The sequence below is a fragment of the Aethalodelphis obliquidens genome, unplaced genomic scaffold, assembly GCF_003676395.1.
Source record: "Aethalodelphis obliquidens isolate GAN/ISIS:26980383/991018 unplaced genomic scaffold, ASM367639v1 scaffold1, whole genome shotgun sequence".
Lineage (NCBI taxonomy): Eukaryota > Metazoa > Chordata > Mammalia > Artiodactyla > Delphinidae > Aethalodelphis > Aethalodelphis obliquidens.
Genome location: NW_020837945.1, coordinates 45729770 through 45753440, shown reverse-complemented (window position 1 = coordinate 45753440; position 23671 = coordinate 45729770). Strand labels below are relative to the sequence as shown.

The 23671-nt window shown below is 45.7% G+C and overlaps 2 protein-coding genes across 11 annotated transcripts in view; one reads left to right on the top strand and one right to left on the bottom strand.

The window, feature by feature from the left end:
* RIOX2 (ribosomal oxygenase 2) overlaps nucleotides 1-22054 on the top strand; it is a 26996-nt gene extending 4942 nt beyond the window's left edge. For 3 of the 8 annotated variants that reach the window (XM_027102973.1, XM_027102980.1, XM_027102989.1), the window contains exons 2-10: nucleotides 323-791; nucleotides 5529-5702; nucleotides 7120-7248; nucleotides 12930-13033; nucleotides 16393-16495; nucleotides 17258-17429; nucleotides 19328-19416; nucleotides 20942-21028; nucleotides 21483-21964. In XM_027102973.1, coding sequence (XP_026958774.1) covers nucleotides 360-791; nucleotides 5529-5702; nucleotides 7120-7248; nucleotides 12930-13033; nucleotides 16393-16495; nucleotides 17258-17429; nucleotides 19328-19416; nucleotides 20942-21028; nucleotides 21483-21641 — 1449 coding nt within the window. In that variant the 5' untranslated portion in view covers nucleotides 323-359 and the 3' untranslated portion in view covers nucleotides 21642-21964. Of the gene's footprint in view, nucleotides 1-322; nucleotides 792-5528; nucleotides 5703-7119; nucleotides 7249-12929; nucleotides 13034-16392; nucleotides 16496-17257; nucleotides 17430-18287; nucleotides 18407-19327; nucleotides 19417-20941; nucleotides 21029-21482 lie in introns of those variants that run through there. The other 5 variants (XR_003432126.1, XM_027102956.1, XM_027102964.1 and 2 more) reach the window with 5 other exon arrangements.
* The window catches only part of CRYBG3 (crystallin beta-gamma domain containing 3), a 114907-nt gene continuing 113127 nt past the window's right edge, over nucleotides 21892-23671 (bottom strand). For 2 of the 3 annotated variants that reach the window (XM_027102923.1, XM_027102914.1), the window contains one exon: nucleotides 21892-23671. In XM_027102923.1, coding sequence (XP_026958724.1) covers nucleotides 23583-23671 — 89 coding nt within the window. In that variant the 3' untranslated portion in view covers nucleotides 21892-23582. The other variant, XR_003432111.1, reaches the window with a different exon arrangement.

Sequence of the window (23671 nt, the reverse complement as noted above, 5' to 3'; positions counted from 1 at the left end):
CTAGGAACTGCTGAGATCGTTGAATCATTTAATTTGGGATAATTATACCTTCCGATAAGTGATGAATTCCACGACTTAGTGCTCGTGTACAAGAAAAACACGCCTTCCTTTCTGCCAATATGTGATCTGCATAGTGTTTGAGGCTGAATCATATCCTGGAAGAAATGGTGTTGGCTTCAGGCTGTATCTTCTTCTGGTAGAAATGGCCTTGGTTTAGGAAGAGTTCGCACAAAGGCCTAATAGTCATGCAAGTTGTGTGTATGAGATCCTCTGACACCGAAACTGGGACGCCTAATCACGAGTGTTTTCTTCTTTTTGGCAGGTTTGCTTTTCCTCACTGCCTTGTCTTGAAGACAACGATGCCAAAGAAAGTGAAGCCTGCAGGGGATGGGAAGGAAGAGGGGCCTGTTCCCTGTAAGCAGGTGAAGCTGGAGGCAGCTGGTGGGCCTTCCCCTTTGAACCTTGACAGTCCCAGTGGCCTCTTTGAAAGTTTGATCTCGCCCGTCAAGACAGAGACTTTTTTCAAGGAATTCTGGGAGCAGAAGCCCCTTCTTATCCAGAGAGATGACCCTGTGCTGGCCACATATTACCGGTCCCTGTTCAGGCTCTCAGATCTGAAGAGTCTGTGCAGCCGGGGTATGTACTATGGAAGAGACGTAAATGTCTGCCGGTGTGTCAATGGGAAGAAGAAGGTTTTAAATAAAGATGGCAAAGTGCACTTTCTTCAGCTGAGAAAAGATTTTGATCAGAAAAGGGCAACAATTCAGTTTCACCAACCTCAGAGATTTAAGGTAACAGGTTCTCCCCAGTGCAGAATCCTGGTGTGTATTAAAGTGCTACCATTTGGCCATAGATCAGCTCGGGGGTAAATCTGTTTTGATGATGATGAGGCTGCTGCCAGTTTGGGAAGAGGTAGCACCTGTTTGGTCTTCAAATGCATTACAACTTCAGTGACTTTATGTTCCCTTTTGGCTAAACTGTTAGAATCTGCAACAACTCAGGCTGGACGTGGTGAGCTGCAAAAACTAAATTATACGTCAGGTTTATAAAGTTTGTTAAAGTGACGTTACACCTCCAGGAGCATTTCCGTGGGCTGGTTTATGTTTTGACACATGGTAGACATTTCTGTTTGGCTTGTTCCTTCACTGTAACTTAAGGCACGATAGTGTCAAGGTGATCATTTTTTCCTTAAAGTTGCCTCCCTCTACTGCCTACATCTACCTAAGTAGAGGCTTCTGAGCAGTGACCAGACCACATAGGCACCAGAGGCACGTTTAAGAAAGAGACTTCACCCTTATTAACAGTAGCCCGCCTGGCACTGAGGGGCAGGGTCCTGGAACTGCTGCTGGGGGGGCATTCGCAGGTGGAGGGTAGGTTGGATTTGCAAGTCGGGAAGACTGGCTAACCTTTTATTCTGCATCAGTGGTTGACATTTGAGAAATAATTTGCCTCCTCTGTGCTCAGTTTCTCTGTTTATAAAATGTAGACTTAGGATGAGCTAATCTGCTCTTAGAGGCATGAGATCTTTATGTGACAGGTGGCCCAGAACAATTGAGGGCCCATTCTGAGTTTTAGATAAAGTTTATCCCCATTCAGAAATGCCCTTCTGTGACCCATGGCTGAATCAAAATGTCAGCCTAGGAGGAGGAGAGCAGCACGTGAAGTTCCACACTGACCGGGTGGCTTCTGGCTGTGTGGTGGCTCCTAGGACTTTGTCATCAATTACCAGTAATGCTTCTCACGACGGAACTCGAGTTGCCCTGTTAGATCCATTAGGCCTCTCTCATCTGTTGAATGCCTTTCCCTTTCTTGTCTGCAGGATCCTGAACCTATTTGTACTCTGGATAAAGTACAAGTACTCTTAGACTTTTCAGTACAAGCACTCATTCCAAAGGAGTGAGGCAATCATGAGCAGTTGAAATGTCCTTTGAATGCCAGCCTTTTGTCCCTAGCACCCAAAAGGAATTTATAAATCACTTGCAGACCAAGTCATGATGTGTATTCAGAAAATATGGACACGGAGGTACTTCACTCTGAGCTTGTCCTTGACTCTTTACTTAGCTAGAAGCAGCACTGTTTTTTAAAAGAGTGGTTTTTAGACACCTAAGAAGTATGAATAGAAAAGATCACTGATGTTGATTATGTAATTTGTTCACAGACCAGCAGAAAGTTATTGTTTGGCATATGTGTGGTGTCCTCTGTGGCTGTCATTTTTGTGCTGTAGAATCATCTTGGGCTCTTCTCTGCTCGTCTGCTTAAGTGCTGCATGTTCCTCTTCCCCAGTTTCAAGTGGCCAAGACTGTGTTTCCTTTGCCCTGTTGACTCAGCTCTCTAGCCATGTTTATTAAAGCAGGAAGGATGAGCTTTCCCATCTCAACGCAGCCCCCGGGCTAGACTAGGATGTATCCTGTTTTGCTTGGTTTTTTCCACCACGAGGACTTGAGAAATCTGTTAGGCCTCAGGAGCTCACCCTTTTACACTAGAAGCTGGGTTCCAAGTATTATATTGTGACCAGATTTAGTGTTGTGTGTGTGTTTACTAATGGATATGTTGGTATCAGGGTAGAGAAAGTATAGAGGCAGTTCCTCATTGGCCAGATTGAGAGACTATCAGAGTGAACAGTCAGCCCTTTCTTTATCAGGTCACACCGTGTGCACAGTTTATTATTCTAGTTTGTCTGGAAATGAGTAAGGAGGTAACCAGAGAGTGGTGGGTTGTTCCCCCTCTGCTCTGGGTAATCCGTGTATCAGGAGTCCAGATGAGTTTACCAGATATTTACATGTGTTCACTTTTGCACTCTCCAACAGACATTTGAAATAATTGGGGCAATCACTGTGGTCTCCATTTTACATGGAAAAAACGAGTTCACAGATGTGACTTTTCCATAGCTACTAAGTAAGGACTTCTGATTCCAAAATTAAAGCATTTTCCTAACCATATATCTAAAGATATTAACTGAAATGTAGTAGGGCTTTGGGCATGTTTGCTTTCACCTTTAGGTGTGAGTGTGGGCTTCTGGTCTTAGCTGTTGTGTTCAGCTGAGCCTGCAGATAGGTCAGTGGAGAGAGGAGGAGCCTCCTCTTTCCCTTTCCCTTTCCCATTGTTCTGGGGTCCTCCTTGGCATCTCCAGACATAGTTGGGAGTCACGAGTCAAAGGAGACAGATTTCAGGAGCCTTGTTTGTGCCAGAGTCAGCACTGGTGAAGCTGTAACAGTTGTACATTGCTTTGCAATGTAAATAGGCTTTGAGATAAATATGCTGTTTCCCACAGTCTTAGGGTGGGAGTCTTCCTTTGCAAATAAAGAAGCTGACTTGTACCTACAACTTGGTCGGTGGTGATTTGACTCCAGATCCCTTTCTAGTGGGCCACACTGGGCAGATTGAGAAGCTAAAGGTTCTGTTTCCAGGAGAGATAGAAAAATTGTACAAATGATGGGGTTTTCAGTAACTTTTTTTTTTTTTAATTTATTTATTTTATTTTATTTTTGGCTGTGTTGGGTCTTTGTTGCTGCGCGCGGGCTTTCTCTGGTTGCGGCGAGCAGGGGCTACTCTTCATTGTGGTGCGCAGGCTTCTCATCGCGGTGGCTTCTCTTATTGTGGAGCACGGGCTGTAGGCGCACGGGCTTCAGTAGTTGTGGCTCGCGGGCTCTAGAGTGCAGGCTCAGTAGTTGTGGCGCACGGGCTTCGTTGCTCCACGGCATGTGGGTCTTCCCGGACCAGGGCTCGAACCCGTGTCCCCTGCATTGGCAGGCAGATTCTTAACCAGTGCGCCACGAGGGAAGCCCTTCAGTAACTTTTAAGAAGAAAAGAGACATGTACTCCTCAATTACAGACCCAGAAGCTTGAGTTGGGGGCCATAAAGTCACCCATATGGTCCTGAAACACCTCTCAGGCCATCAGAGACAGAGAGAAAGAGCAAGAGAGAAACTGGTTCTAGTTACTGTATAAATGTAATTACAGGGCCAGGTCCTGCTGGCCCCTCCCAGGTATAAATTAGGCAGCTTGGGAGATCTCTTAACTCTCGGGAGCTATTCAGATGCCATAAAATCATTCTTCCTGTGTTGCCTGAGATGTGTAAGTAGAGAAGTTCAGTGGTCTATACTGAAGATGTCTCCCAAAGCTTTTTTCATGCTGACCCAATTCTTTCCCACTTGGCATTTTTAATACTGTAGTTTTTTTTGTTATTTTTTGGTGTTTTTCCGTCCAGTGGTAGGATTGACTCCCAAGCTGTGGTCACTGGTTTACTCAGCAGATACTTTCGATGTTTCAGTGTCTTGTGTGTGGCAGGCACTGTATATGCATGTGCTTGAAGGGGCTCTGCAGTGTTCTTGGTAGGTGACTTCTTTAAGGTAGTTCCTTAGAGGGGCAATATAGAGTCATGGTTAAAGGTGTGGGCTCCGGAGCCAGGCTGCATGGATTTGAATCCTGGCTCCATCATTCATTGGCTGTGTGTTCTCGTGCCCGTTTCCTCATTGGCATTTCCTCATTGGTAGGACCCACCCTATGAGACGGGGTGGCGGGGAGGGTTGTACAACTGAAGTAGGAAAGCACTTGGAAACAGTGCCTGGCACATAGGAAGTGCCGATACCTACGTGGCCTAACTGCTGCCTCTCCTCTCTCACCTGCCTCGGGACAGTCAGGTTTCTTCCTTGCAGGGATGTGTGGCTCCTCTCTAGGCCCCTCAGTTCAACTTAGGCCCTGAAGAGCTGATTAGCGACTGGAGAAAGGGAGCATTCCTCGACCCTGTTTACCCCTTCGCTGTCTGTACCCCCTTCCTAGGTAGTCATTTCTGCTTCCATTGCTCTGAGTACCCTTTTGTGCAGGCAGTTCCCAGATGTATCCCCTAGCTCTTCGTCTTGCCAGAACTTCAGACTTAGCCAGCCAGCACACGGCGGTCTTAGCAGCTCACACTTAACACTGCTAATGTGCGGCTTTTCTTTTCTCCCCCCTGAAAGCTTGTTCTTTAGCAGATCTTTCCCATTTCAGTGGAACTGGGAGCTGACTAACTGCCTCAGTCAAAAACCCAAGAATGTTTCTCTGATTTATTCTCCCCACTCCCATACCCCAGCCATCAGCATGTCCCGTCAGTGCTGCTTTCTGAGCGCATCTCGACTTTTCTATTTCTCTCTCCCTCGCCCACCACCCTGCTCACTCCCAGCCTACGCTGCTGCCTTCGTAGCTTCCCCACGGCTCTCTCTTGCTTTTCTACGATCAGTTCCCCACACCGCAGCCTGAGTGAGCTTTTATAAGTGTGCGTTGGATCCTGTCCTTGTCCTGCTTAAGATCCTATGACTCCCTGTTGCCTGCCTCTCCAGTCTCGTCTGCTGCTGCCTCTTCTCTGTGCTGTTCTGCACGAGGACGGAAGGGTCCTGAGGACAGAGGCGCTGGCTTGGGCACCGTTGAATTCCAGGTGTCTGGAACATAATAGCTGTGCGATAAAGACTTGCTGAGCGCATAAGAACATATTCCTTGTTTCTAATGTATTTTTCACCTCTTTCCCCTCCATCTTTTTTTTTTTTTTTTTAAAGGATGAGCTTTGGAGGATCCAGGAGAAGCTGGAGTGCTACTTTGGCTCGTTGGTTGGCTCGAATGTATACATAACCCCTGCGGGTTCTCAGGGCCTGCCGCCCCATTATGATGACGTAGAGGTGAGGGGGGAGGAAACTGCTCGGCTCCGGGAGGACGAGTTGCTGCCAGCCCGGGTTAGTGGGTTGTCAGGGTTCAGTTCAGCTCTCGGGCCGGGTCTCTGCCAACTCTTCCTGTGCGGGCTCTGCAGAGCTTGACCTCAGTCACCGGGATGTTGGGCCAAAATTAATCCCATCAAACTGGTTTCCTGCTCCTTCAGAAAGGGGAGGTTGTTTATTTACTAATATAAAGAGCCACACATTCCTCCGAAATAGGTGTTTTTTGAATTTTCTACAGAAAAGTGTGATTGGCTTTTTCTTTAATTTTATAATGTATGGTCTTTAATAAGGTGAGGTCTTAAGTAATTCTTACATCTGCTTTCTTTTGTCCTTTTTCTGTAGCTACCAAAAGTATATATTTTTTCCATTTGTGAAGATCTTGGGGCAGCTTGAATGAAGGTCATGGTTTCACTTAAGCACTGGCGCCTTGACAAGTGTTGATTTCATTCTCATGTGGCTGCCAAAAAGAGTTAACCCTTTGGCTTAGGTATTTCATAGTTTTATTTTTGTACCAAGACAATGTGTGAACACAGAGTTATTAGTAAAAAACCTCTTTTTTTCCCCTCCTTTGAGAGCAATTTGATATCAATACAGTTTCCAAAAAAATTTTAAAAAAATATTTCTAATAGGGCTTCCCCGGTGGCACAGTGGTTAAGAATCCACCTGCCAATGTAGGGGACAAGGGTTTGAGCCCTGGTCTGGGAAGATCCCACATGCCGCGGAGCAGCTAAGCCCGCGAGCCACAACTACTGAGCCCACATGCCGCAACTACTGAGCCCACGTGCTGCAACTACTGAACCCCACACACCTATTGCCTGTGCTCCGCAACAAGAGAAGCCGCAATAAGCCTGCGCACCACAACAAAGAGTGGCCCCAGCTTGCTGCAACTAGAGAAAGCTCGCGTGCAGCAGTGAAGACCCAACGCAGCCAAAAATAAATAAATAAAATAAATACATTTAAAAATATATATTTCTAACAGAACTTTAAAATATCTTTGGTTGAATGAAGAATAAAAAAACTTGACATTTTCCTATGTGCCAAGGATTGTATTCAGGATTTTAGACACTCAGTAATATCTGAAGCTTGGCTTTTCCGTCAGAGATTATGGGCTTTCAGCTGCCTGATGGAAGATTTAAAAGAATGAGATAGTGGGATAGATATTGGGATATAAAGAACTCAGTGAGGTTTTCATGAAAGTGAAAAGAATGACTAGCCCTCCAGTGTCAGACTTCACGATTACCTGTTTTTAAAAGTGAATACCAGTAGTGGCAACTTTAAGTGTATAGTGAAATGTATCTGTGATCTTTTATTTTTATTTTTTTATCTGAAATTTGTGATTCATCTAAGCCCTGAGAGGGCTAACACTCTAGAAGCACTTTGCCTCATGAGTTGTCTGGAGGCTCTCTGACACTCCGGGGTCCTGTGCTTCCTGTAGGTTTTCATCCTGCAGCTGGAGGGAGAGAAACACTGGCGCCTGTACCACCCGACGGTGCCCCTGGCGCGGGAGTACAGCTTGGAGGCTGAGGACAGGATCGGGAGGCCAGCATACGAGTTCACATTGAAGGTACGGGCCTGCTTTTGTGGGTGCCTTTCCTGAGACAGGTTTGGTTTGAGGTTTGTGTAATGGTCCCCGGCAAACGTACCCAAGAGGCTGGGGGCAAGTGGCTCTCATTCCAGCTAGCCAGCACAGGGTGGGGCGGGGGGGCTTCTTAAAGGACATTTGGTAGTTTTTAGCTGCGGAAGTGAGCTGAGGAAATGTTAAGTTCATTTTCCAAATCACCTGTCTCCAACTATAATCCAAGTGCAACAGGAATGAATTATGAATTCAGTAACCACTGACTTCTCTAGAGCAAAAGTGGAAGGCATGGCCAGTGGTCACCGCTGGGTCGTAGGCTGCTTGAGCAGAGCACGGCCAGGGACCCAGTAGTTTTTTTTGTTGGTAAAATTCCAGTCTGACCCCTTTTCCTCCTGATTGTGCAGTAGACTCTGTGCTCTCCCTTCCGCCTGCATATAGTACCCAGAAGAATAGTGAGCACGAAAGCCCTTGAGGAGGCCTTCCCCAGGAAGCCAGGTGGCTTGGGCCATGTGCTGGTTCGCTGGCATCTTGCTGCTGAGAAAGTGTGTCTTTGAGCAGTTAGCTGGATGGGATCATAGCCAATCCCCAGCAGGTGGGGTTGTTGAGGAAAAAATCTTGGATAAGAATAGCTGCATAATTAAATTTTATACCTTTTCCTACGAAACTTAAAATTTAATTTCCTTCAGTGGTAATAAGAAAATAGGTAATTTAAACCATACCGAAGATTCTAACCAAACTTGCATATGGTTATTGTTTTTGTATTTCTTGTGTCTTGACGTTATACTTAGTATCTAATTCCTACTCAGGGCCTCATAGCTCTTTCTTGATTTTAAGATCTTTGCCTGCCTACCATAACTGGGAGAAACAATCTCCCTTTTTAGGATGGGTGCCTGTGTTATAGGGGACTTGAATAAATACAACAATAAAGGTACCGTTCTTCATTTTTTTTTTTATGTTCTTGGTCAGCAATCAGCAAACTATGGCCCATAGGCCAGAAGTCTGGCCTGCTGCCCGTTTTTCTATATAAAGTTTATGGAAACACAGCCACACTCATTCCTTATGTACTGTCTAGGGCAGAGTCAGCTAGTTGCCACAGGGACCATGTGGCTCACAAACCACAGATATTTACTGTCCGGCCCTTTACAGAGAGAGTTTGCCAACCCCGCTCTTGGCTGATTATTTTTAAGCCAAAGACTAAGCTGTCCATGGTCTCTGAGGCCAGGGCTGAGTTACCCAGACTGACATCTGGCTACTTGCCCTGCCCGAGTAGGTCGGGCTTCATGGTGGTCATAGAGGGCATGGGACTTGCAGGAGACGGAGCATTGCACGCTGCTCATGCCCATCCTGGTTTGCTCATGCCCATCCTGGTCCCAGCTCACTAGGAGAAGCCCTGAGTCTCCTGGAAGGAGAAAGACAGCGTTGTGTCCTGCGGGGATTTTCAAGTTGTATGTCTATTGAGTTTTTAATCAGTGGAATTCTTCAAATGAAATCTTGCATAAATGCCCAGTGTATGAAATCGAAGATCTGAGTCGCTCTGGGTGGGGGTGGGCTTGGGGGCTACGATGAGCAGTCTGGAGCCCTCCTCACCCCTCTTCCTTCCTACCCAAGTGGCAGCCTGACTTGTACGTCTGCCAAACCTGAGGTCTTGGGGTGAAGACCACCCCTATAATGGATAGACATCTCTGTGGCTTAGGGATCTGACAAACCTGGGTTTGAATTCAGCTGCTGTCACTTAACGAGCTGCATGTCCTTGGGCAAGTTATTGATCTCTGTCTCAGTTTCTTCTTTGTTAAAATGGAGATCATAATGTTTATCTTGTAGGTTGTAAAGATTTAAAAATATTACTTTGATGCTGCCTTTACAGTGAAATTCCATGGAAGTGATGGCTATATGTCAGTGTATTGCTGCCTATCAAATTAGCACAAACTCTATGGCTTGAAACAACACAAATTTATTATCTTGTAGTTCTGCAGTTCAGAGGTCCAAAAGGGGTTTCACATGGCTGAAATCAAGGTGTCAATAGGACTGTGTTCGTTCCGGAGGCTCTAGGGGAAAATTTGTGTCCTTGCCCTTTACAGCTTCTGGAGGCTGCTCACATCTCTTGGCTCACGGCCCCTCCCTCCGACATCAAAGCCAGCAACATGGAGCTTGGTCTTTCTCATGCTGCCCTCTCTCTGGTTCTCTCTTCCAATACCCTCTTCCACTTTTTTTTTTTTTTTTTTTGTACGCGGGCCTCTCACTGTTGCGGCCTCTCCCGTTGCGGAGCACAGGCTCCGGACGCGCAGGCTCATTGGCCACGGCTCACGGGCCCAGCCGCTCCGCGGCATGTGGGATCTTCCCGGACCGGGACACGAACCCGCGTCCCCCTGCATCGGCAGGCGGACTCTCAACCACTGTGCCACCAGGGAAGCCCTACCCTCTTCCACTTTTAAGTATCCTTGTGATTACATTGGGTCTGCGTGGATAATCCAGAATAATCCCCGTCAGCAGCCTTAATTCCCCTTGTCCGTGTAACCTAAGTATTCACAGATGCCAGGTATTAGGATGTAGACATTTTTGGAGACCCTGCCATAATGGCCTGTCTTCATTTCCTCGACTCTCCCACTGTTGGGCACCCTTTCTAGCAGGGTTTCTTCCCCATTGTTCCTCTAGAAATATTCTCAAGGGTACTTCCACGTTGTCAAGTACAGCAGTCAACTCCTAGTCCCCTCTTAGTCTGCCTGTCGTCAGCATTTGACACAGTGGGTCACTTCCACCCTGTCCACTGGCTTCCGGGATGCAACCTTCTCTTGGTTCTCTCTCCACCTTCCTGACTGTCCTATTCATTCTCCTTCGCTGTTTTGTCCTCAGTCTTCCTACTTCTCTAATTTGGGGTACAGGGCTCATTTCCTGGACTTCTTTGATCAGTCAGCATCCCCTCCCAAGGTTTCAAATACCCTCTACACTGATGTATTTTAAACGCTGTTTTAGATCTCTAGCCCACATCTCTAAACTCTAGACTCATAATCCAGCTGCCCACTTAATGTCTTCCCTGGAAATGTAAAAGATACCACAAATTTAATATTCCCCAAACCAAAATCCCGTGTCCTACCCTGTCCCCAACCTCCTTCTCCCTGCAAATGTGTCACCCTTCTTCTACTTGTTTGGGGCAAAATCCTTGGACATAGATTTATACAGAAGCCTCCTACCTAGTGTCCCCTTTGCAGACGTTTCTGACATAACAACCATGATGATCCTTTTGTGATCCCTGAACCCTTTGCCCAGACCTCTACTGTCTTTCCGTTAAACCCAGAATAAAAGCCAAAGTCCTTTTTTTAAAAAATAATCAATACTTTATTACTTAAATGGAAAATTGATAGCATAGTAAGTTTTAATGATCTAATTAATGGAAAATTATAATAAAATTTCTTTAAAATATTTTTCAACATCCTAGTGTACCACCATATTCATTACCATTGTGTATATTTTCAAAGGCATTAATATCAATGGAATAATTAAAGACAATGAAAATGGAACTCATTTATACCCAATCCTCCTTTTCTCAAGGCTTTATGCTGCTGGTTTATGTAGCCTTTGGATTGAAGCCAGAAATATTTTTTTTCTTGGTTAAAAAAATTAGCTTTTCTAGTTCTTTCAGAATAAACAGAAACAGGACAGTGGTATGTCAAATGGCTAATTGTCTTATCATTATAAAAAAGCTGAAGTCCTTAAAATGGTCTAGAAGGCCCTGTAACCTGGCCCCTCTGCTGCCTGCTCACTGCACCTCCCATCACTCCCACCTTCACTCACTACCTTCCTGACACACTGGCCTAACCGATGCCCCTCAACCTGCCAGGCACGTTCCAACCTCAGGACCTTTGCACTTGCTCTTCCCTCCTCCTGGAATCCTTTCTCCCCAGGTCATTGCATGGCTGGCTTGCTCGTTTCCTGAAGTCTCTACTGAAATGTCACCTTAGCAGGGTCAGGTTTAATGGACCATCCTGGGTCAAATAGCCCCTCTAATCCCAGACACCCCCCGCCACCCCCCACTTCCATCAACATCATTCCCCTCCTCCTCCTTCTGCTTTTTTTGTCTTCTTTGCATTCGCCATCACTTGACATTACTTATTTGCTGCTTTATTTTATCCTTCTTGCCCCACTAGAATGTCTTCATTGTCTAGTGTACCTTCTCCCTTCTCAAATGTTTTTCTCTTCTGGAATGTGCTCCATCAGGGCAGGTCTTTGTTTCGTTCAGTGCTCTCTCCCCCGGTGCCTAGCACAGGTCCCTGGCGTGGGTGGTGGGCAGGGAAGGGTTAATCAGGTGTTTGTGGGATGGATAAATGAATGGATGGATGAAATATGTACGTGAGGGCCTCAGTCACAGGGCTGGCCCACAGACTCTCACAAATGATACCTGTAATTATGAGTAATGCATTTGTTTACTGGAAGTACTAGTTTCCCTGTCAGATTGGTGTTATCCAGGGCAAGATAGCTCTTATGAGTACATATATAATTACTTATGTATGCACTTAACATTAAAAAGAGAAGTTTTTTTAATCTGATATTTCTTGAGCTCTTTCTCCAGGGCCCATGCTCTTAACCAGTGAGACAAGGCTTTGCAGGGCTGTAGAGAGCAGATAAGCGACTCCCAAGATTCCCTCTCCTCTGCTCAGGCAACTGCTTATACAGAATGTTCTTTTTCTGGTTGGGACTAGGGAGGAGGAAGCTCCAGGGCAGTAGTGATTTGGGGAAAATATATCTGTTCCGTGGCTTGGGAAAGAAATAGGACAGGGTGGAGGAGGCTCACCTGCCCGAGAAGGGACTGATCTTTAGTTACGTGTAGTGTTTAGGTTCAAATGAAGGGTCACAGGGTTTTTCATCCATTCTTCCAGACATCTTTTGAGCCTCTGGTGTGTGCTGGATGCTTAGGTGGTTTAGGCCCTGGGGATACAAGATGGATATGGACCCTGCTTGGAAGAGCTCACAGACTCTCAGGGACTGGCAGGTACAATAAGAATCATAATACAGCCACAGCCACTTGCCCAGCATTGCCCCCAAGAGCTTTCTGTTTCTGGCCGTGCCTCGCGTGCGTCATGTGGGATCTTAATTCCCCGACCAGGGATCAAACCCACGGCCCCTGCATTGGAAGTGCAGAGTCTTAACCACTGGACCGCCAGGGAAGGCAGCTCCAAGAACTCTTTTCCTTTAATCCTCAAAATAATTCTGTGAGATTTGGGGCGATGGCTTCCATTTTACACATAAAGGAACTGAGGCCTCGGGAGGTTAAGTAATTTGCTGGGGCCAACAGCCAGGGAGTGTAGCCTCTGTATGGCTCTAAAGCTCCTATCCTCACCGCTCCCCTTGACGGGTGTGGAGGGCGGGAGCAGGCTTCCCAGGCACAGGCTGTCACCTTGATCCCAGGGTGGCTTCAGGTGTATCTGGTCTCAGCTTATGAATAAAGAAAGTGACTTCAGGCTCTGGAAGCCTCTCCAGGATTGGGGTTCATGGTGACAGGTTCACAGACACAGCAGAGCTAGACGGGTGGATACCACAGAGAACGGCATGCAGACCACTGCTCGAATCACCCATAGAGGTTTCTAGAATGCAGAACTGAAACTCACAGCCTTTCCAGAAGAACGAGAAGATATCCTCTCTACTAACTCCTTCCCCCCTTTTTTTTTTTCCTTTAGCCAGGAGACTTGCTGTACTTTCCCAGAGGGACCGTTCATCAGGCGGACACTCCCTCAGGGCTGGCCCACTCCACGCACGTGACCATCAGCACCTACCAGAGCAGGTGAGCACTCACCTGCAGCCTTGCGTCCCCAACAGCTCCGAGCTGTGGCCACAGCGGCGTGTTCAGGAGACGTGAGGGAGTTAGCTGCTTCTCTCCTCCTTACCCGGCCCCGGGGTTTCCGGCTGACTTCCTATTCCTTCAGCGTCCTACCTGTGCCATTGACTCACTCAGGCTTCCTCCTGGCCTGTCATGACCCTGACTCCACAGAATGCTGGGAGTTGCCCAAATAAAGTCTCCCATGGTTTGGGAAGATAGAAGCATAGCTGTGGGTGTGGCAGTGTGTTCGTGTTGCCAGGCTGGGCTTGTAGTCTCTCTCCCACACCCCTATCCCCTGCCTCTCTCCCTCCCTCCCTCCCTTCCCCACTCTGTCTCTCTCTGTCTCTGTCTCTGTCTCTCCCCCTCCCCGCCCCCTTCAAATTTTGTTTTGCTTGTGGTAAAATATTTATAACATAGAATGTGCCATTTTAACCATTAAGTGTCCAATTCACTGACATTAACTATATTCACACTGTTGTGCAACCGTCACCACTACCTGTTTCCAAGACATTTTCATCACCCCAAACAGAAACTCTATCCATTGAAACCTCTGGGTCTATTTTAAGGCTTCCATTTTTTTTACAGTTCATGAAATTAAAGTCAGAAAGGAAGTCTGGAACAGTGAGTCCTGAAAGCACACGTGCTAAAAACAATTCCAATTAAAACCGTGTTCCAGTTCAGCGAGTGCCTCGTCACGTGACAGGGCCAGGGCAGCAGTGCCCAGTGAGTCATTTCCTGGTAGCAGCGACCTCAGTAGTCCAGGTCCCATTAAAAACGCCAGTCATTAATTTATTCTTCATGCAGCACTACACCTTGTGCTAGTTGCTGAGATTGTAGGCATTGGACTGAAGGCGCTTTGAGAGAACTTACTCTCTGGAAGTGGTGGAAGGAGGGGAGATAGGCATGTAGTCACCAAACAGTGTGACACATCCCATCATAGGTTTGCAGAGGAGACTCTGGGAGCACAGAGGAACGCACTTAGCTAAGCCGGGGCCTCAGGGAAGGCTTTGGAAATGACTTGACACCCAAGCTGAGGGAGATTTACAGGAGGAGTAAGTAGAAGTGGGTCAGGAGGTCAGAGTAGGAGAGGATATTCCCGGCCTGAGGGACAGCCAGTCGCCTCCTAACTTCAAAGCCGTATCTTGCAGAACAAGTGAGTAAGCATTCTTCTGCCTCCTCATGTGGCTTTTCAGCGAGAAGTGAACCCCCTGAGTTTAAGAGACAGGAGGAGCTAGCTGGAGTCTGGCCTGAAGTTAGGCTCTCTTTGCCCACAAGTAGAAGCTAAAGCTTGTTTGGGGCTTCCTTTATGTAAAATGCCCTTGTCACCGTGACTGGTTAGGTGCCTTGCATAGCGAGAAACGGTCTCTGAGGGCAGCTCGAGAAGAACAGAGGTGACTGAGGGGGTGGGTCATAGGAACTGGGGAAGGGCAGGCTGCAGGGAGGCTGAACCAGAAGTTCGTTCTGGACTAAAGCAGCTCTGGGCCTCGGCAGCCACATATTGATAGTTTGGCCCCATGAATGTCCATCTTCTGGTGTCCCGCCGTTGAGGTTACTCAGCTGCTCCCTCTTTCTCTAATTCTCCCTCTTTTTCATTTCTCTTGGTCTCCTAGTAATCGGTTTTCGCTCCCTTGTTTTCCTTCCTCGGTTTCTATTTACTCACATTGGCTCATCACAAGGCATCCTCAGTTACTTCTCTGACCTCCCTCGATCTCGTTGAACCTATTAGCTTTTGCTTCCACTGAGTGCCTGACTCGCTGTTTCCCAGTCCCCAGGATGAACTGGTAGCCTTCCCTGGTCCCACCCACCCCCTCTGCAGGCAGCAGGGCTGGGGAAGAGAGGTCTGAGTTACAGAGGATGCCTGCTGGGGGCTGTGGGTAGGCACCGTGACCCGTGCATCTAAGCTGGATGCCGACCTGGGCCTTTGTCAGGGGGGCCGGTGCTAGAACGGGACAGATGTAACTCGAGGACCATCGCTCCCCAGAGGTGTCCCTATGCTTTGGTCCTGGTGCTCCTTAAGGCCTGTGGGCCTTTTCCTAACCCCTGTCAAGGGTAGCGTCGTTGGAACATTTAGGGCCAGCTGGATGAGACAGTGGCCTGTCGATTTGGCTGCTTTACCAAAGTGAACCCCTCCAGAGGTGTCATTTCCAAACTTTGGAAAGGCCCAAGATCCGTTTTCCTAGAAGAACACAGAGCTCAATTTAACGGCACTTAAACTCCTCTGTGAGCTGCTGCTGCATGACTTGTACCTGGGACCCTTCAAAGGACGATATTATTTCATGCTGCTGAAAGGTCTCTATGGTCGAAGTTCAATCGAAGGTATGAGGTTGGGTGTAGCATTATGTCACAAGTGGTGAGGCTACCACGGAGGAGTGGACGTCTTGGGGGAAGTGTCTCATGTGGCTTTTGTCCTCTTTTGCCACTTTTCCAGGAGGGAAGCATAAAAGTGTTAATTTTGTTACTGCGTGAGAAGCAAAAGTCATACTGTGAATTTCCATCTTGCATGCAGCCAGCAATTTGAAATCTGCTGGTGACACAGAGGAAAATTTTAAACAGCTCAGAAGTGTTTAAAGAGAGCAGCCCCACAGCGTGTGCTTCTCACACTGGCACACATTGAGGAGCGAGCGATTCTAAATGCCCCAGAGAAAGCAGAGGCTACTGAACACTGATGCTCGTCCCGAGATGGTATTTTTGGCCTCTGGCTTCTATCTCATACCCCAGTAAAACCACTGCCAGGGTTTAACAAGTTGCAAAATCAACTGTTTTGAAATTGTTGATGTTGGATATTTTGCTGAGGAATTTTTACAAGGAACAAAGGAAAATGTAGTGTTTAACTGTTCAGATGATTACACAGTCCGGGGATCTTGCTGTTACCCTAAATGTGTTGCTTTGGATTTTTTACACATAAAAATCTTTTTAGGTCCTATAATGATTGAGGGTTAAAGTTTCCTGCAAAGCTCTCCTCAAGGCTCTGTGTTACATAGTTGAAAACATTAAAAAAAAAAAAAATTGGTCCCTTAAACTTCCTACTTTATGACAGTCTGTAATTAATTCTCTGGTATCTTTACATTTAAGACAAATCATGAAGGAAGCCTAGCTTCCCACCTTTAATTTTGCACCTGAGTGTCTGGGATGGGAAGTAAGGGAAGACTGACTGATGAAGGCCGTAAGTCTTTATGCTGAGTAATGTGAAATTAGTGGAACTCAGGACGTCAGGGCAGGGGAATTGGCGTGACAGTTTGTAGCTTTAGGCTTTTAGTAATCAGTGTTCTGTGCACATTTCTTATGTGTTCACTCTTTTTTTTTTTTCTTGGTACACGTTCCAGTTCATGGGGAGATTTCCTTTTGGACACCATTTCAGGGCTCGTGTTTGATACTGCAAAGGCAGACGTAGAGCTACGGGCCGGCATACCCCGGCAGCTGCTCCTGGTAAGGAGTAAAGGCAGGTGGGAAAGGCGGGGTAACCACGGCCCAGGACAGCTGAAGCTGTGGCTCCCTCCTCGGGACCCCAGAGTCCTCCCCGTGCGAGCCAAGCTCGTCTTCTCCCGGGCACGGTGGTTTGCAGAACAAATGGAGTGCTGCACATTGCATGCCGCCCAAAGGACCAACAGTGTTGTGCAGACGGCCCGCTTCCTGTACTTCATGGCGGCAGTGGCAGGCACCGGGAGCTCTGGCTGAATCAGTGGTTGAATGACTAACTAACCTGGCTTGGGAACTGTAGCCTGAGCACACGTGAGATCACTAGTTAGGACAGACCCACTGGAGAGCCTGGCCTTGGTGTGCTCCCTGGCTTTCCTGTCCGTCCTGGTTTTACCTTTGAAACAGCAGCCCTGTTGGCTAGTTTTGAGAAGCTGAGTGCATCAGTGCTGAGTTGAGCAGAGGGTGCTTTTGCGGTCTGAAGCAGACACCTTAGACAGCGATTTGCTTTTCAAAAGGCAAAGCCGAGACTGTGCCATGTTCCCAGGGATCCCTCTTTTCAGGCAACATCCTGAAAATTGATCTTTTTTTGCAAACGGTAGGCAGCTTAAGATGAACAGTGGTTATGAGGAAATAAAGGGATACGGTTCTTAAGGGAGTGACGTGGATCTGCGTCTGCCCTGGGTGATGGTGGTCAGTGGACTACTCCAGAGACTGGGACCTGGGCAGTAAGGTCACTGGAGTCTGGGCCCGGACTCACTTCTGTGTTTCTAGCAGGTGGAAACCACAGCCGTTGCAACAAGAAAATTAAGTGGCTTTCTGAGGATGCTTGCAGACCGGCTGGAGGGCACCAGAGAACTGCTTTCAGCAGACATGAAGAAGGATTTTGCTATGAACAGACTCCCACCGTACTATGTGGGAGATGGAGCAGAGCTTTCAACACCAGGTAGAGCTTTGCTCTTTTCTTCTAGGTGGTCGGGCTAATGTGGGCTATTTTGAGCTTTTCTGGGTGGGCACCTCTTTGAGCTGATGGAATGTATGAAGCATTTGAGGATTAATGTGGGCCTATCCTTAGTGTGAGGTTGGACAGGACATGCAGCCTGATGGGGAATGAGAGCCCTGTGATTTGGGGTGAGGAGTATGTGTGGTTAGGGCCCCTCTGGAATTCATCATCTTCAGGAAGTTTTAAGAACTTGAACATTGAAATAATCTTGTTGGAGTTAACCCAGGGATGGGTAAAATGTTGCCATCAGCAGGGGAACTACCAGAATGCCCAAGATTATCAGACCTTCTCCCAAGTCCCAGGTGACTATTTTGTGACAGGTGTCAGGTACAGATGACACTGATAGACTTCTGGGTGGATGGTGATACCGGTGTTCTGGAGCAGAGACCACACCACACTCCTGTAGTCGGACAAAGCTGGGTTTATTGACTTGTAACAGGGAAGAGAGCACACCACTGGGGACTGTAGGCACCTCGGTAAAAGGATGTTGGAAAGGATTTATAGGATTTGGGTTTGAGTTAGGTGATTTTCAGGAGGGTTCAAGGAAGCAGGGCTCTGCTCGGGATTGAATGCTGTCGGGAAAAAGGGATTCTCGGATTGGGTCTCCTGTAAATCTTAGCCAGTAGCAGGAGGAGTGAAATGAAGCCAAGGTGACAGCTGGTAGAGCAGCAGCAGCAGTCACTCAGGTCAACCAGGATAGGGCACGTCTGGTCACTTCTGTGGTGTGGACAGTGTCCTTGCTTTGGCCTGAGTTCTGACCTGATGATGAAGTGGTCTTGGTTTTGTCTCGATCTCTCTCAGTCACAGCGTGGCCTTGCTTAATATCGGGGTTCTGTGTAATGGCCTGTGTTCAGCTGGAGAACATGGAGACACAGCCGCGAGTGCCAGGCTGGCTCTCAGGCTCCTTCTCTCTTAGTCAGGTACAGGGAGAGTTTCATTTTCACTAATTTTCATAAAAGCCTTATCACCAGTGGAGAACCACTGAGATACACACTGTACAAGGTCCCTTCTAACACTGATTCTATGTACATTTTTATTATAGTCTCGGGGGGGGGGGGGAGTTTAAAATTTGTTTTTGATAGCATCTACTCAAAATAGCACATGTTTTCCCAGCACATATTTTAATCTTTAGCAGAACAGTGTTCTGAGTATCAGCTTATGGCCCAGGATATGTTATCCAGAGTTTTCCTTGCCTTAGTCCTTATAGTCAATAAAGTTATGATCCCTCAACTCTTTCTCCAGCCAGAAGACCCTGTAAGGCTGGTCTGATTGTAGTGGCTGCTTTTTCACTGTTAAATCCAATCTAGGAAAGAGTAGTTTTTCCTGTGGACTTTATTAGGTGGCTTTTTTATGACACTGTGCTTGACCTACACAGGCTGAATAATTTGCCATGGTCATAGAACTAGTAATTGGAGGGGTGGTGCACTTTGAGTTCTGGAAGTCCTTTCAGAGTCCACATGTGGAGCAAGCAGGGGAGAGAAACTGGAGACGTGAGAGCATTCTGTGCAGAAGGCATGGTGGCCCTGTCTGTACTGTGATAGTATGTGCTCCCTGGGTACTGGTGACAACTATTTAAATGAACTTAGTTAGATAAATAACAACGAAGTCTGTATGTGTGTCTTCAGTATAAGGATGAGCTCCATCAAGATGTCAGCTACACTTTTCAGATCACCGTACATGTCAGGGAGAGCGAATACTTGAGCTGGAGAGGGCGCCCCACATTTGGATTCACCTGCAAATTGTTACTAAGTGTACTTCCTAAATAGTTGCTCCTGCAAGCAGGTTTGAGCCTGCTGCTTTCCTCTCTGAAAGATGGCTTTCCCTGTCTCTGGGTTTTCCAGGTGGACGGTTACCGGGGTTGGACAGCACTGTGAGGCTGCAATTTAGAGACCACGTTGTCCTCACTGTAGGACCCGATCAGGACCCATCCGTGAGTATCCAGAGGGGAAGGGGGTTCCGTTCTTCTCAGGGCATTTCCATCACAGGCCCCAGGTTATCAGACTGACAAATGGCCCTGCCCTCCTCCTTTGGGCATCCACCTCCTCACAGCTTAACGCCATCTCTTTAGATCAGATCATGCCCAGATCTCACTGTTATGGTTCCAAGGTTTCCTGCCTGTTGGGCATTTGAGGGCTTGTCTTCGGCCCCACAGAACCCTCCTTCTTTTCTCTAATTAGTAATTAAATGTCTGTTCTCTGTCTCCTAATTCAGGCCAGGTTGCCTTTGCTTAGATGGCCACAGACCCCGTTCATGCGTCTCCCTGTCTCAGTCCCTCGCCCATCCTGTATACGGCGCAGACCTGCCTTTACATATGGTTTTGTTGATGGTTCTTCTCGAAAACTCTCTATTCTGTAGATGATGGAGAGGAAAATCTACATTCCATACCCTTGCCACCTAGCCCAGTGGTTCCCCAAACTGGCTGATTACAGTCAACTGGAAAATTTTTAGAACTTGTAAGTTCCTGGGCTTCGTCTGGTGTGGAGCCTCTGCATTTATTTTGAAAGCACCCCACACAACCCTAAAGCCCTTGGGAACTCTCCCATGCCCTGTGGCTTCACCCTGTTCCTCCTAATCAGCTTTCTTGGGAGGTGTCCAATGAATGTCTGGAGGGGATGAGAGTCGGGGGGCACCGAGATGTCTCCAGAACCCTATTTTTCCAGCCATCAGGGCCAGCCCTGGAGAAGACTGGTTTATAACATATATATAAAACCTAAAAAGTATATACTCCCACATCCCCATTTAAAAAAAGAAAATCCTAGTTATTCTGCTAACCAATCAATCAGTTTGAGGCGTTCTATTTCAGGCTAAGGCTTTGGGTCCTCGTCTGAGTGAGAGGTGACAAGGAATTTCTAAAGGTTCTGGAAGAGATAATAAACTGCACTGTGTTATGGTGGGTGGAGAGGGACGGGAAGTCGAGACCATTCGGGAGCCTACTTTACTATACATGGAATAGAAGTTTTTATAGATCACATAGCTGGTATTTCTTAGGAATTAATATTTACTCTGTGGTGTTCATAAATTGTCCATTTATGTATACCTAGGAATGTCAAATTTTTCTGATGCAAAAAGATAGTGCAGGTATGATGAAACGAAAAACTTGAATGTTTCATTGGTAAGTTGATATATAAATGGTTGCTTTTTCATTAGGTCGTTTCTGAAGATGCTGTTATCTTTTTGAAAAATGACGAGTGGTTATTTGCTGCATACAAATAGTAATCTGTGAGCACTATAATGAAATACGTATATTCTACATTGCGTGTGTATATATCTATATTTATCTGTATCTCATAATTTTTTTGCCAGAAGGATTCTTTCTTTAGTGTTCAATAAATTTCACTTAAGCACTGAGGCATTAAGATTTTTCTTGGTGTTGACCTTTGTTATTGGAAAACCCTCCTAGTATTGAAGTGCTCAATATTTTGGTGTTGACGACTTGCTGTGTTTTTTTTTTTAAGGATGAAACTCGAGAAAAGATGGTTTACATCTATCATTCCTTAAAGAATAGGAGAGACACACACATGATGGGAAATGAGGAAACAGAGGTTTGTTCCAACCTAAAATGCATGTCTTTCCTGCGATTTGGTGGCTGGGAAGAATCTGTTACCTTTGATTTATGGGTAATGACCTTTTTTTATGACTGCAGTGTGGACTTCACATTTCACAAATTGACAGCCCTTGCACAGGGATGATTAAGTCAGACATTTCTGTGATATATGTACCCACTTTAAAAGATACTAGGACCTGTGGCCTTGTGGGAAAGGTGTAACAAATGTGAAGCATTTCTCAAAGGATTAATATTTCTTACTCTATAAAATAGAATACCTTTCATGAAGTCTGAGTTTTCATATGGGAATTAGCAACTTTCATAAGTTATCATAGTTTTTGTAAGTAGCTTATCTGAAACAAGTTTCATACTTGTGAAGGATATCAATAATGATGTATTGAGAAATTATGGAAAATGCCACCTAAGTGACTAAATAGTTTATCTTTTTTCAGTCTCATGGACTTCGCTTTCCTTTATCACATATCGATGCACTGAAGCAAATTTGGAACAGTTCAGCTATTTCTGTCAAGGACCTGAAACTTACTACAGATGAGGAAAAGCAAAGCCTGGTATTAGCCCTCTGGACAGAATGTTTAATCCAAGTAGTCTAGTGCCTTTGCTTCTTTTTAAATATGTATATATAAAATAGTAGACACTTGATTCTGCAAAGATTTACATGCTAGGGAGCCCCTGTTGCTTTGAACCAAGGACATAATGAATGTAACTTTCCTTACCTGTGTATCTAATAACATAACATGAGACCTACCTGTTAAAGGTGACCAGTTGGCCATGTGTACTAACAGAGGTACATAGAAGAAAGAACAGCAAATTACTAAATGTCCCAGAAGGTGACAAAAACTGTACTTCTTGACAAGTTTATTTAATCCAGTGTGGTAGAAAAGGCACAGCTCAATAAATGTATCATTTAAATTTACATGTCGTTACCTGGCTTTGTCTTTGTTCTTTGGAAGAAACAACTTCTTTAAAGAGCCTCACTGGCTCTAGAAAAATTTTAAACAATTAACATGAAGAATTTTTTAACTTGGTTTTTTACAGTGAAAATATACATACCTACCTTTGTGTACACACAAGGCCTCCCATTAAAATAAAGTTACCTTATAACATCAATTTCATTAAATAATACTGCCACACTAACAGGCACTCACATCTGTGGGCATAAAATAGTTTTACAGATGTTGCTTGAAAGATGACAAAAGAGCCTGAGATTAAAGGGAAGGGAAAAAAAAAACACAATAATATTTACATGGAAAGACCACGTCTATAAAAAATACTCAAAATAGTGGGTCTTTGAGTTTAAACAGTTCACTGTTAACATTCTAAAGTGCATACAGGTTGATATTTTTAAAAATATCATTGGAGAATTTAATCTTTCTGTATATAAAAATAGAGCAGACCTTTTTCTGCTTTCTGGCAAAAGTTGGGGATGAAGGGAACAGTTGTCTCAATGTAAGTTTAAAACCAACTCAGGAGGGAAAAATGCTTGAGAATTGTATAGTGATGGTGGTAATGATTACTTGAAACTAAGTCAAAGACATTATCCTACCTGATTTTGCTTGAATGAAAGCTATTTAAAATGGGAGTGAAAAACTGAGTTTTCTGTCACATTTTGTAAAGTAAAGTGGTATAGTCAAGGATCAGATACTACTTGGTCTTAATTTGAACATCTGAAATTTCCCCTTACTTCAGGCAAAGAAAAATTTGACTATTCTTACACGTAGGTGACAGAGTCTTTATAAACACTTCTTGAGGGTAGATCAGGTGAGGTCTCAGAACCAGGATAGGTAAGCCCCGGTTACTTACAGTCTTGTCACCCAGAAGGGTGTCTCTGTTAATACTTAGAGTGCAAGGACAGCCGCAGGCTACTTGTGCTTTTTTAGTTTGAAGGACCGAGCAAACAACAGCCACAGAAAACACTCCTGTACTTGAGCCTTTTCCTTACAAAGCTGAGGTCCCCTCCCTGGGGTCAGTTACAAGTGTGAATACTTACGGTGCTTCAGTTATAAAAGCTTCAATAGGGAACCTTTAATGTTTATCTAATACAGCAGCTTAATAGTAAGGTTTATTAAATATGTTTTCAGATATTGCTAAAAATATTATTCGTCTTTTTAAAAGTATGACTTGACCTATAGGACTCTGCTTCTCTGTGCCTTGCATTCACACACACATCTACTAGGAGGTTAATTAACACAGGATGACAGCATCACCAGTGTCCTATAATGGCTATCAGGGATAGGATTCGTGTTTGGTGGAAAGGAGAGAGAAGAGACTTCAAGAAGCTTGCTCACCGAAGCTGGAGATCAAGCAGGAGTAGAACCTTTCCCAGAAATCGTTAACGCATTCTTCATAGGAACACTGGATGACTGGCAAGAATATTTTGAGCTTTTCCATGGTTAACAACAATAGTCTTCAAGGTTGGGGAAGAAGTTCATTCTGCTCAGTGATCCCAGAAGCATGAGGACAGGTAGCTTCCTTTTCACGGGGCATGAGGGTCCTTCTCCCCTTGCTCTCTCTCAGGGATGCTGCAGATTCTCTCACAATATTTCAATGTCCCATTTCTGTGTTTCTTCTCCCTCCAGGGGCTCATTTACAATTACATGAGTTTTGTCATAATAATTTCCTC